Source organism: Bombina bombina, chromosome 5, assembly GCF_027579735.1.
Source record: "Bombina bombina isolate aBomBom1 chromosome 5, aBomBom1.pri, whole genome shotgun sequence".
NCBI classification, from domain to species: domain Eukaryota; kingdom Metazoa; phylum Chordata; class Amphibia; order Anura; family Bombinatoridae; genus Bombina; species Bombina bombina.
In genome coordinates this window covers 747,401,689-747,415,296 of record NC_069503.1, presented here as the reverse complement: position 1 = coordinate 747,415,296, position 13,608 = coordinate 747,401,689, and the positions used below count along the sequence as shown (strand labels likewise).

Here is a 13,608-nt window from a genome sequence, read left to right as displayed (position 1 = left end):
CGTGCGGATTGTGTGCACGCGCAAATTGACTGACAGCGATTTTCAGATTTCACGCATGCGCAATGGAACAAGTGGGAGTAGATTATTTCGGCTTAGACGCCAATGGGGGAACCAATCCGTTAGATACGGATCAAATCGTCACAACTAGCCGAATTTTTTTTTTCATGCAGGTGGAGGGATAAGGTTAGTTTATGGAACGATAGAAATATAAATAACAAATGTCAGAAACATATTTTAAAGAAATTATGAATTAAACTTCAGTTTATTTCATGATTACTTTGCAGTGATAACGAGATATGAGGTTAACTTTACTTTCACTTTAAATTTGTGTGTATTTGTCTAAATTAGTCATGGATTTTACCCACACCCCTATAAAGCAGTTTTAAAAGCTACAGCAAAGATTAATAAGGTATCTTCTTGTTTAAAACACTATCTGCTACAACCTTGTATGAAAAACAGAGCGTTTAAAAATATCAGTCATACAGTCATGTATTCGTTTTATTTCTTACTTCAGCAAAAGACCACTTCTGTATACCTTGCTCATGACTCGATCAAATCCCGAACCCTCGGTTATCGATTTCAGCATCAACCGTAAAGTTTTTGTACAAAGGGAACTCATAGTTGCTTGTGTGAAACAAGTATTGACCTCACAACATACAAAGTTAACGACAGTTATGATGAACTTCTTAGGTCACCTCTAACAACCACTAAAGTAAATGAGTGGCTCATCAGCAACCTGAACCAGTCGATTCTTATAACGTCAATAAAAGGAGACTTTACAGCAAATGGCAAGTCACTGTGCAATCATCCATCTTTAACAAGGGAATTCTACCCTCACTTGCTGATATGAGAATATGTTAGTGGAAATATTCCCGCTGTTTCCGTCAATGTGAACGTACTCAATTGTATTTATAAAACTATAATTAAATAATACAATAAAATATTATCTATATTTGCCACGTTTGAGCTCGCACTAGTATTGAAGTGCGTTGATTCATTAGCTGAATGAAAAATTCTATTGGACGCTTTGGTCATATGGGCCAATCAGACATCATTACTAAGTTTACGATGGTTGATGGCAATTGGTAGTTACTAGCTTTATATTTACCCGCTTTTGTAGAGTAGGCGAGGTTCGTGTCGTGATAGATTACGCAGGTAGGTGGGCGTGGTCATGTTGGAAGGTGTGTATGTTAGTAGTCAGCGCTTGCAATGGAAAGTGATGGGACCGTGGTGATGATGAACGGAGAGGCAGATGATCTGGTCGCTGACAGGAATAACAAATGTTTGGAGTTTGCCAGCATCGCAGCATGTGACCAGGCAGTAGCACAATGTTATCTGGCCGAGAACGATTGGGACATGCAAGTATGAACTTATGTTCTACCTAAAAAGCTTTTCTGTATAGTTTACGTTAGGTGCAATTTCCATCTTATAGTTGTTAAAAATGGTGGTGGGCAACTGTGTGGACTTATTGGGGAAAATAGTGTAGGCCACGCGTTAGGATAAGCAGGTTCTGAAACTCTAGCAATCAGAGTCTGACCTTTTGAGCAGTCTGACAGAACACGATTCTCAGATATGAATTAATATGTTAGCTAAGTCTATAATCAGAACCATACGACATAGTTAAAATATGTTAGGAATTACTGAAGATGGCAAGCATGTGCCAGGGGTCCTATGGTCAAGAGCTTTTCAGACTAATGGACCAAGGGATGTACTAAAAGGAATGACAAGGGTGAATGACAAAATGGAATGCCCATAGACTTTAATGGGATGTAAAATTAAAAGTGTTGAAGCAACAAAACTATGAAACATATCAACTAGATATTTACCAGATATGTTCCCCAGGTACAGTAGCATATTCTGAAAGTGAGATTACTTCAGATTATAGCTGCTTTCTATGGAATGACAAGGCTGAATGACAAAATGGAATGGCCATAGACTATAATGGGATTACATTTAAAAGTGCTATAGAAACTAAACTATGATACATATCAAATAGATATTTACCAGATATGTTCCCCAGGTACAGTAGCATATTCTGAAAGTGAGATTACTTCAGATTATAGCTGCTTTCTATGGAATGACAAGGGTGAATGACAAAATGGAATGCCCATAGACTTTAATGGGATTAAATTTAAAAGTGCTATAGAAACTAAACTATGATAGATATCAAATAGATATTTACCAGATATGTTCCCCAGGTACAGTAGCATATTCTGAAAGTGAGATTACTTCAGATTATAGCTGCTTTCTATGGAATGACAAGGGTGAATGACAAAATGGAATGCCCATAGACTTTAATGGGATTAAATTTAAAAGTGCTATAGAAACTAAACTATGATAGATATCAAATAGATATTTACCAGATATGTTCCCCAGAACCAGTAACATATTCTGAAAGTGAGATTACATCAGATTATAGCTGCTTTCTATTGAATGACAAGGGTGAATGACATAATGGAATGCCCATAGACTATAATGGGATTAAATTTAAAAGTGCTATAGAAACTAAACTATGATAGATATCAAATAGATATTTACCAGATATGTTCCCCAGGTACAGTAGCATATTCTGAAAGTGATATTACTTCAGATTATAGCTGCTTTCTATGGAATGACAAGGGTGAATGACAAAATGGAATGCCCGTAGATTATAATGGGATTTCATTTAAAAGTGCTATAGCAACAAAACTATGAGACATATCAAATAGATATTTACCAGATATGTTCCCCAGGTACAGTAGCATATTCTGAAAGTGAGATTACGTGCGATTATAGCTGCTTTCTATGGATTGACATGAGTGAATGACAAAATGGAATGCCCATAGACTATAACGGGATTACATTTAAAAATGCTATAGCAACAAAAATATCAGACATATCAAATAGATATTTACCAGATATGTTCCACAGGTACAGTAGCATATTCTGAAAATTAGATTATGTGAGATTATAGCTGGTTACTATTTAATGACAAGGGTGAATGACATAATGGAATGCCCATAGACTTTAATGGGATTACATTTAAAAGTGATATAGAAGTTAAAATATTAGACATATCAAATAGATATTTACCAGCTATGTTCCCCAGGTATAGTAACATATTCTGAAAGTGAGATTACTTCAGATTATAGCCGCTTTCTATGGAATGACAAGGGTGAATGACAAGATAGAATGCCCATAGACTATAATGGGATTACATTTAAAAGTGCAATAGAAACTAAAATATGAGACGTATCAAATAGATATTTACCAGATATATTCCCCAGGTAGAGTAACATATTTTGAAAGGGAGATTACTTCAGATTATATCTGACAAGGGTGAATGACAAAATGGAATGCCCATAGACTATAATGGGATTACATTTAAAAGTGCTATAAAAACTAAACTATGATACATATCAACTAGATATTGACCAGATATGTTCCCCAGGTACAATAGCATATTCTGAAAGTGAGATTACTTCAGATTATAGCTGCTTTCTATGGAATGACAAGGGTGAATGACAAAATGGAATGCCCATAGACTATAATGGGATTAAATTTAAAAGTGCTATAGAAACTAAACTATGATACATATCAACTAGATATTTACCAGATATGTTCCCCATGTACAGTAGCATATTCTGAAAGTGAGATTACTTCAGATTATAGCTGCTTTCTATGGAATGACAAGGGTGAATGACAAAATGGAATGCCCATAGACTATAATGGGATTACATTTAAAAGTGCTATAAAAACTAAACTATGATACATATCAACTAGATATTGACCAGATATGTTCCCCAGGTACAGTATCATATTCTGAAAGTAAGATTACATGAGATTATAGCTGCTTTCTATGGAATGACAAAGGTGAATGACAAAATGGAATGCCCATAGACTATAATGGGATTACATTTAAAAGTGCTATAGCAACAAAAATATGAGACATATCAAATACATATTTACCAGATATGTTCCCCAGGTACAGTATCATATTCTGAAAGTAAGATTACATGAGATTATAGCTGCTTTCTATGGAATGACAAGGGTGAATGACAAAATGGAATGCCCATAGACTTTAATGGGATGTAAAATTAAAAGTGTTAAAGCAACAAAACTATGAGATATATCAAATAGATATTTACCAGATATGTTCCCCAGGTACAGTAGCATTTTCTGAAAGCCAGATTACGTGAGATTATAGCTGCTTTCTATGGAATAACAAGGATGAATGACAAAACACAGAAAAAAAATCAACACAGACCTTCTCACTTAACTCCTGCAACTGCCATTTAACTTTCTACAGGTAGCCTTCTGGAAAACAGCTTCCCTCATTCGAAACCCACATGATTCGCTTATTCTCCCCTCTCTCTGTATGTGTTGCAGTCATATACCGACCCCCTGGCTCCACAACTCAATTTCTAGATCACTTGTCTGCCTGGCTACCCTACTTCCTTTCCTCAGACACCCCTGCCCTCATTCTTGGCGACTTTAACATCCCCCTTAACAATCCCACTGCCTCATCTGCTAAACAACTTCTGCAACTCACTTCCTCTTTCGGTCTGTCACAATGGACTGATTCTCCCACTCACAAAGACGGTCACTCCCTTGACCTGATCTTTAGCTATCGATACACTCTCTCAAACTCCCCTTTTCCTCTTTCTGACCACCATCTCCTTACCTGCAACATATCATCCCTTCCTACAACTCTCCCACCTTCTACTCCTCACACCAAACTTCACAGAAGCATTAGGTCTTTAGCTCAGCAACAACTTGCTAATTCCCATCATCCGCTCCTCTCATCCTTCTCCACCTTTTCCTGCCCTGAACAATCTATCTGCCACTATAATTCCACCCTTATATCCGTCCTTGACAATCTCGCCCCCCTTACCACTGTTAGGAAATCACACACTCATCGCCAGCCCTGGCATACTCCTCTGACACGGTACCTACGCAGATGTTCCCGTACTGCTGAACGGCATTGGAGAAAATCAGAGTTCAGCTGATTTTCTTCATTACAAATTCATCTTGAACTCCTACTACTCTGCCCTTAATCTCCACAAGCAACACTACTTCTCTACTCTTATCTCTAATCTTTCTTCAAACCCAAAACATCTGTTCTCCACTTTCAATACTCTCCTCCGCCCTCCCCCACTTCCTAATACAACTTCTCTGTCAGCCCAAGACTTTGCCAATCACTTCATTAACAAAATTGACTCCATCAGACATGAAATCAGCTCTCAACACAATTCCTTTCTCTCCCCCCCTCAAATACTCCCACTCACCCACAACCCTCATAACCTGAAACTTAGTTCATTCTCCCCTGTTACTGAGGACGAAGTTTCAGCACTTATACTACGCTCTCACTACCTGTCCCCTTGACCCTATCCCCTCACAGCTGCTCCCCTCTCTCTCTGCTACCCTTACCCCTATACTAACACACACTTTCAACCTCTCCCTCAGCACTGGTACATTTCCCTCATCAATGAAACATGCGCTGGTCACACCTATCCTCAAAAAACCTTCCCTTGATCCTACCTCCCCATCCAACTACCGCCCAATTTCCCTCCTCCCTCTTGCTTCTAAGCTTCTCGAAAAACTAGTATATGCACGCCTATCCCATTTCCTTATGTTAAACTCCCTTCTTGACCCGCTGCAATCTGGATTTCGTCCCTATCACTCCACAGAGACCGCTATTGTCAAGGTCACCAACGACCTACTTACAGCTAAATCAAAAAGCCACTTCTCTCTGCTTATCCTCCTTGATCTGTCCGCAGCCTTTGACACTGCGGACCATCCTCTTCTGCTCCAAACCCTCCAATCCTTCGGCATCTGTGACACAGCCCTTTCGTGGCTCTCTTCCTATCTGTCAAACCGTACCTTCAGTGTAGCCTTCGCTGGGGCTTCCTCCGCCCCGTCACCACTTTCTGTCGGAGTACCACAAGGCTCTGTCCTCGGTCCCCTTCTCTTCTCAATCTACACATCATCACTAGGTTCCCTAATTAAGTCCCACGGTTTCCAATATCATTTGTACGCCGATGACACCCAAATCTACTTCTCTGCACCAGAACTATCTCCTTCCTTGCTAACCCGTGTCACTAACTGTCTTTCTCACATCTCTTCCTGGATGTCCTCTCACTACCTCAAGCTAAATCTCTCCAAAACTGAGCTCCTCATTTTCCCCCCTTCTTCCAATATCTCTATAACTGTCGATAACTCCATTACCCCTACCCCGCACGCCCGATGTCTCGGGATCACATTCGACTCAGATCTTTCCTTCACTCCTCACATTCAGTCATTGGCTAAAGCCTGCCGCTTCCACCTTAAAAACATCTCTAAAATTAGACACTTCCTTACACAAGACACAACTAAGATTTTAATCCACTCTCTCATTCTTTCCCGCCTTGATTACTGCAACTCTGTCCTCTCTGGTCTCCCCACCTGCCGCCTAGCTCCTTTACAATCCATAATGAATGCCTCTGCCAGACTCATCTTCCTTACACGTCGTTCTTCATCTGCTGCGCCTCTCTGCCAATCCCTTCACTGGCTTCCTCTTGCCTCTAGGATCAAACACAAAACTCTCACTCTGACATACAAAGCCCTCAACTGCACTGCTCCCCCCTACATCTCCGACCTTGTCTCCAGATACTCTCCCTCCCGTCCCCTTCGCTCTGCTCATGACCTCCTACTCTCCTCCTCTCTTGTCACCTCATCACACTCCCGTTTACAGGACTTCTCCAGACTGGCTCCCATCTTATGGAACTCTCTGCCTCGCTCCACAAGACTCTCTTCTAGTTTTAAAAGCTTCAAGTGCTCCCTAAAGACTCTACTGTTCAGGGACGCATACAACCTACGCTAACCTTTCCTAATACCAGTTCCTCTCCTCCACTGCAATCCCCTGAACCCTCTTAGCATGTAAGCCTAATAGTCCAGCTGTTAGTAGATCACCTTCTTAAGAGCTGACTACATCAGTGCAACTATTGGCAGGGCCCTCTACCCTATAATTGTTTTGTTGTACTCCCCCTTTGTTTATAGCGCTGCGGAATCTGTTGGCGCTCTACAAATAACCGATAATAATAAAAAAAATGGAATGCCCATAGACTTTAATGGGATGTAAAATTTAAAAGTGTTGAAGCAACAAAACTATAAGACATATCGACTAGATATTTACCAGATATGTTCCACTGGTACAGTAGCATGATCTGAAAATTAGATTATGTGAGATTATAGCTGCTTTCTATGGAATGACAAGGGTGAATGACAAAATGGGATTAAATTTAAAAGTGCTATAGAAACTAAAATATGAGACATATCAGATATTTACCAGATATGTTCCCCAGGTACAGTAGCATATTCTGAAAGTGAGATTACGTGAGATTATAGCTGCTTTATATGGAATGACAAGGGTGAATGGCATAATGGAATGCCCATAGACTATAATGGGATGTAAAATTAAAAGTGTTGAAGCAACAAAACTATGAGACATATCAAATAGATATTTAGCAGACATGTTCCCCAGAACCAGTAACATATTCTGAAAGTGAGATTACTTCAGATTATAGCTGCTTTCTATGGAATGACAAGGGTGAATGACAAAATGGAATGCCCATAGACTTTAATAGGATTACATTTAAAAGTGCTATAACATCAAAACTATGAGACATATCAAGTACATATATAAGAGATATGTTCCCCAGGTACAGTGAGATTACACAAGGTAATAGCTGCTTTCTATGGAATGACAAGGGTTAATGACAAAATGGAATGCCCATATACTTTAATGGGATTAAATTTAAAAGTGCTATAGCAACAAAAGTATGAGACATATCTATAAAATATTTACCAGATATGTTCCCCAGGTACAGTAGCATATTCTGAAAGTGAGAATATGTGAGATTATAGCTGCTTTATATGGAATGACAAGGGTTAATGAGAAAATGGAATGCCTATATACTTTAATGGGATGTAAAGTTCAAAGTGATATAGCAACAAATCTATGAGACATATCAAATAGATATTTACCAGATATGTTCCCCAGATACAGTATCATATTCTGAAAGTGAGATAACGTGAGATTATTGCGGCTTTCTATGAAATGACAAGTGTGAATGACTACATGGAATGCCCCTAGTCTTTAATAGGATGTAATGTTTCAAATGCTATAGCAGCAAAACTATGACACATATTACACAGTTATTATTATTATTATTATTTATTATTATTATTATTATTTATTATTATCGGTTATTTGTAGAGCGCCAACAGATTCCGCAGCGCTATTAACAAAGACGGAGTACAACAAAACAATTATAGGGATCAAATGGGTAGAGGGCCCTGCCAAGAGTTTCACTGTTGTAGTCATCTCTTGAGAAGGTGATCAACAAACAGCTGGACTCTTATGCTTACATGCTAAGGGAGTTAAGGGGATAGCAATGGAGGAGAGGAACTGGTATAAAGAAAGGTTAGCGTAGGTCGTATGCATCCCTAAACAGTAGAGTCTTTAGGGAGCACTTGAAGCTCTTAAAACTAGAAGAGAGTCTTGTGGAGCGAGGCAGAGAGTTCCACAAGATGGGAGCCAGTCTGGAGAAGTCCTGTAAACGGGAGTGTGATGAGGTGACGAGAGGAGGAGAGTAGGAGGTCGTGAGCAGATTGAAGGGGATGGAGGGAGAGTATTTGGAGACAAGGTCTGAGATATAGGGGGGAGCAGTGCAGTTGATAGCTTTGTATGTCATAGTGAGAATTTTGTGTTTAATCCTGGAGGCAAGAGGAAGTCAGTGATGGGATTGGCAGAGAAGTGAAGTAGATGAAGAGCGATGTGTAAGGAAGATGAGCCTGGCTGAGGCATTCATTATGGATTTCAAAAAGAGTTAGGCGGCAGCTAGGGAGACCAGAGAGGACAGAATTGCAGTAGTCGAGGCGGGAGAGAGTGGATTAAAATCTTAGTTGTGTCTTGTGTAAGGTTGGGGTTGCAGGATTTAGCCAATGACTGAATGTGAGTAGTGAAAGAAAGATCGGAGTCAAGTGCGACCACAAGACAGCAGGCATGCAGGGTAGGTGTCTTATCGTATTGTTTCTCCACTGTACTGTTATCCTTGTACCCATGGGCAGCGCTGCGGAATCTGTCAGCGCTTTATAAATAAAGAAGAATAATAATAATAGGGGTAATGATGGAGCTGTCGACAGTTAGAGAGATTAGGGGTGGAGATTTTGGAAGAAGGGGTGAAAATAAGGACCCCAGTTTTGGAGGGATTTAGTTTGAGGTAGTGAGAGGACTTCGGGTTAGCAAGGAAAGAGATAGGTCTGGTGCAGAGAAGTAGATTTGGGTGTCGTCGGCATACAAATGATATTGGAACCTGTGGGACTTAGGGAACCTAATGATGACGTGTAGATTGAGAAGAGAAGGGGACCGAGGACAGAGCCTTGCAGTACACCAACAGAAAGTGGTAATGGGGCAGAGGAAGCCCCAGAGAAGGCGACAATAAAGTTACGGTTAGACAGGTAGGAAGAGAACTACGAGAGGGCTGTGTCACAAATGCTGAAGGATTGGAGGGTTTGGAGCAAAAGAGGGTGGACAAAAGCTACGGACAGATCAAGGAGGATAAGCAAAGAGAAGTGGCCTTTTGATTTTGCAGTAAATAGGTCGATGGTAACCTTAACGATTGCTGTAACAATTGTTTGATTGCTCTGTGGAGTGATGGGGACGAAATCCAGATTGCAGTGGGTCAAGGAGGGAGTTTAATGTAAAGAAATGGGATAGGTGTGCATATACTAGCTTTTCGAGAAGCTTTGAGACAAGATGGAGTAGGGAAATAGGGCATTAGTTGGATGGGGAGGTTGGATCGAGAGAAGGTTTTCTGAGGAGAGGTGTGACCAGTGCATGTTTCAGAGATGAGGTAAATATACCGAGTGAGAGGTTGAAAATGTGTGTTAGTATAGGGGTAAGGGTAGAAGAGATGGAGTGGAGTAGCTGTGAGGGGATAGGGTCAAGGGGACAGGTAGTGAGGTGAGAGCACAGTTTAAGTGCAGAGACTTCTTCCTCAGTTACAGAGGAGAAAGAGCTACATTTATGGCTATGTAGGTTGTGGTTGATTGCAAGCATTTGAGGAGGTGAGAGAATGGAAGTATGTTGAGAGCTGATGGAGTTGATTTACTATTGAAGTAGCTGGTAAATTCTTGAGCTGACAGAGAATTTGTATTAGGAGGTGGGGGTGGGCGGAGAAGAGTATTGAATGTGGAGAACAGATATTTTGGGTTTGAAGAAAGTAAAGATAAGAGTAGAGAAGTAATGTTGCTTATAGTGATTAATGGCAGAATAGTAGGAGTTCAAGATGAACTTGTAGTGAGCTGAACTCTGAGATTTTCTCCAGTGCCACTTAGCAGTATGGGAACATCTGCATAGGTACCGTGTCAAAGGAGTATGTCAGGGCTGAGGATGAGTGTGTGATTTCCAGCTATGGTAAGAGAGATTGTCAAGGACCAATGTAAGGGTAGAATTATAGTGGCATATAGATTGATCAGGGCAGGAAAAGGAGGAGATGGATGAGAGGAGAGGTTTGAGGGAATTAACAGGCTGTTGCTGATCTAAAACATAATGCTTCTGTGAAGTTTGGTGTGAGGAGTAGACGGAGGGAGAGTTGTAGGGAGGGAGGTGATGTTGCAAGTGAGGAGATGGTGGTCAGTCAAGGGAGTGACCACCTTTATGAGTGGGAGAGTCAGTCCATTGTGACAAAAAAGAATGAGGGCAGGGGTGTCTGAGGAAATAAGGTAACCAGGCAGCCAAGTGATCTAGAAATTGAGTTGAGTAGCCAGAGGGTCAGTATATGACTGCAACACGTATAGAGAGAATAAGCAAATCATGTGGTTTTCGAATGAGGAAAATGTGAGGGAAGAGATTGGTTGAATTTGTTGAAAGGTGCAACGAGGGGAAAGTAAAATACCTACACTACCTCCTTGTCTATTACCAGACCTAGGAGTGTGGCTGAAGTGGAGACACCCATGTTACAGAGCAGCAGTGGATGCTGTGTCTAAGGGAGAGAGCCAGGTTTCTGTTAAAGCCAGAAGGTTGAGGGAGCGGGAGATAAAGAGGTCATGGATAGAAGTGAGCTGGTTGCAAACAGAGCAAGAGTTCCAGAGTGCAAAAGTGAAGGGGTTAGTGTCTTTAGATACAAGAAAAATGTGAGTAAGGTTACCAGAGTTTTGTTTTCTGAGTCTATGGAAGGGTACACATGGATGTGCACGTCTAGGAAGTTGCTGGGGACCAGGATTAGGGGAGATGTCACCAGCAGCTAGTATAAGATAGTATAAGTTATAATAGTGAGGTTATTTTGTATAATTTCTTAGTGAGGTAGATTGCATGATGTAGATGTAGGCGTTCTGTGGGAGTTAACTGGGTATTCCAGTTGAGTTTAGGGAAGACATGCAGTAGGTGTAGGCGGTCTGCGGGAGTTAGCCGGGCAATCCAGGGGAGTATAGCAAAGTCATGCCGTAGGTGTAGACGGTATTAGGGAGTTAGCTGGACATTCAAGGGGAGTATAGTGAAGACATGACATATCTATAGGCCTTCTGTGGCAGTTAGCAAAGCGTTCAAGGGGATTAATCTACACTTTAATTGGGATACATCCCCAGCAGTGAACATATTCCAATCTCTGAAATCATGAAGGTTTATTTTGGATTTGACTGTCTCTTTAAACAACTTTCCAATTCACTTTTATCAAATTTGCTTTGTTCTTTTGTTATTCTTTGTTCAAAGCTAAAAGTAGGTAGGCACATATGCTAATTTCTAAATCCTTGAAGGGCCCTCTTATTTTAGTGCATATTGACAATTTTTTCATAGTTACATACTGCTAGTTCATATGTGCCAAATAGATAACTCCCGTGGAGTTATTTATGAGTCAGCACTGATTAGCTAAAATTCAAGTCTGTCAAAATAATTTAAATAAGGGGGAAGCCTGCAGAAGCTTAGATACAAGGTAATCAAAGAGATAAGATGTTTAATAATATAAAAGTGTCGGTTATGCAAAACTGGGGAATGGGTAATAAATGGAGTACTGTATCGATCTTTTTAAACAATTCAAATTCAGGAGTAGACTGTCCCTTTAAGCCCTTAATGACAGCAAAAATACCTAATTTAGAAGCATATGTCTCCCATTTCAGCGGGAACACAATGCAATTTCTGCGTGCCTCAGGCAATGACAGCCACCATCAGTCACTTATGTTTGGGCATCCTATTTTGTCATTCACTCTTATGAATCCATACAAAGCAGCAACAATATCACATAATCTTACTTTTAGATTATTATACTTTACCTGGTAAAGATATCTGGTAAAAGTCTATTTGATGTGTTTCATATTTTTGTTGCTATAACACTTTTAAATTTAAAACCCTTTAAAGTCTATGGGCAATCCATTTTGTCTTTCACCCTTGTCATTCCATACAAATCAGCTATAATCTCACGTAATATCACTTTCAGAATATGCTACTGTACATGTGGCACATAACTGGTAAATATCTAGTTGATATATATCATAGTTTAGTTTCTATAGCACTTTTAAATGTAATCCCATTATAGTCTATGGGCATTCCATTTTGTCATTCCATACAAAGCAGCTATAATCTCACGTAATATCACTTTCAGAATATGCTACTGTACATGTGGCACATAAACTATGATATATATCAACTAGATATTTACCAGTTAATTTCTATAGCCCTTTTAAATGTAATCCCATTATAGTCTATGGGTATTCCATTTTGTCATTCACCCTTGTCATTCCATAGAAAGCAACTATAATCTGACGTAATCTCACTTTCAGAATATGCTACTGTACATGTGGAACATATCTGGTAAATATCTAGTTGATATGTATCATAGTTTTGTTGCTTCAACACTTTTAATTTTACATCCCATTAAAGTCTATGGGCATTCCATTTTGTCATTCACGCTTGTCATTCCATAGAAAGCAGCTATAATCTGAAGTAATCTCACTTTCAGAATATGATACTGTACCTGGGGAACATATCTGGTAAATATCTAGTTGATATGTATCATAGTTTTGTTGCTTCAACACTTTTAATTTTACATCCCATTAAAGTCTATGGGCATTCCATTTTGTCATTCACCCTTGTCATTCCTTTTAGTACATCCCTGGACCAATACTGAAAGGATCCTCACAAGAGTACTGTTTTATGTTAGAAAGATATTGCTACTGCCCCTACAGTGTGAGCGGTTCTCTCAGTGATCCTAGTGAAATCTGGGCTCTATATTGGTGTGTGAAATTTGTGTCTAATTTTCATGGTAATAACCTTGAAGGATATTAAGACTGGAGTAAAGCCATCAGACACTTCTAAATCAGTGGTAATTCTATCAGACACTGTAGTCAAGACACTTCTAAATCGGTGGTAATGTTTCAGACACTGCAAAATACATAGTGCAATTTGTAACAATGTAATAAATAAAATAATGATTACACAGTTGTCACACATACATCACCGTCCTTAATGTGCAATATGGTAAGATTTTACTGTGGAAATTTAAAGATACAGACCCCCAAATATCAACCCATTGCTTATAAAGTGACGTTTTTGAAATACTTCTATATGGGTTCAAAACAAAATCTCCCATTGGA

The 13,608-nt window shown here is 39.7% G+C and overlaps 2 protein-coding genes across 2 annotated transcripts in view; one reads left to right on the top strand and one right to left on the bottom strand.

Moving 5' to 3' along the window:
* ACOT13 (acyl-CoA thioesterase 13) overlaps window positions 1–758 on the bottom strand; it is a 42,599-nt gene extending 41,841 nt beyond the window's left edge. Inside the window, exon 1 of the mRNA XM_053714805.1 lies at window positions 536–758. Coding sequence (XP_053570780.1) covers window positions 536–619 — 84 coding nt within the window. The 5' untranslated portion in view covers window positions 620–758. The remainder of the gene's footprint in view (window positions 1–535) is intronic.
* A 425-nt stretch (window positions 759–1,183) lies between these two features.
* The window catches only part of TDP2 (tyrosyl-DNA phosphodiesterase 2), a 194,408-nt gene continuing 181,983 nt past the window's right edge, over window positions 1,184–13,608 (top strand). The window contains exon 1 of the mRNA XM_053714804.1: window positions 1,184–1,362. Coding sequence (XP_053570779.1) covers window positions 1,210–1,362 — 153 coding nt within the window. The 5' untranslated portion in view covers window positions 1,184–1,209. The remainder of the gene's footprint in view (window positions 1,363–13,608) is intronic.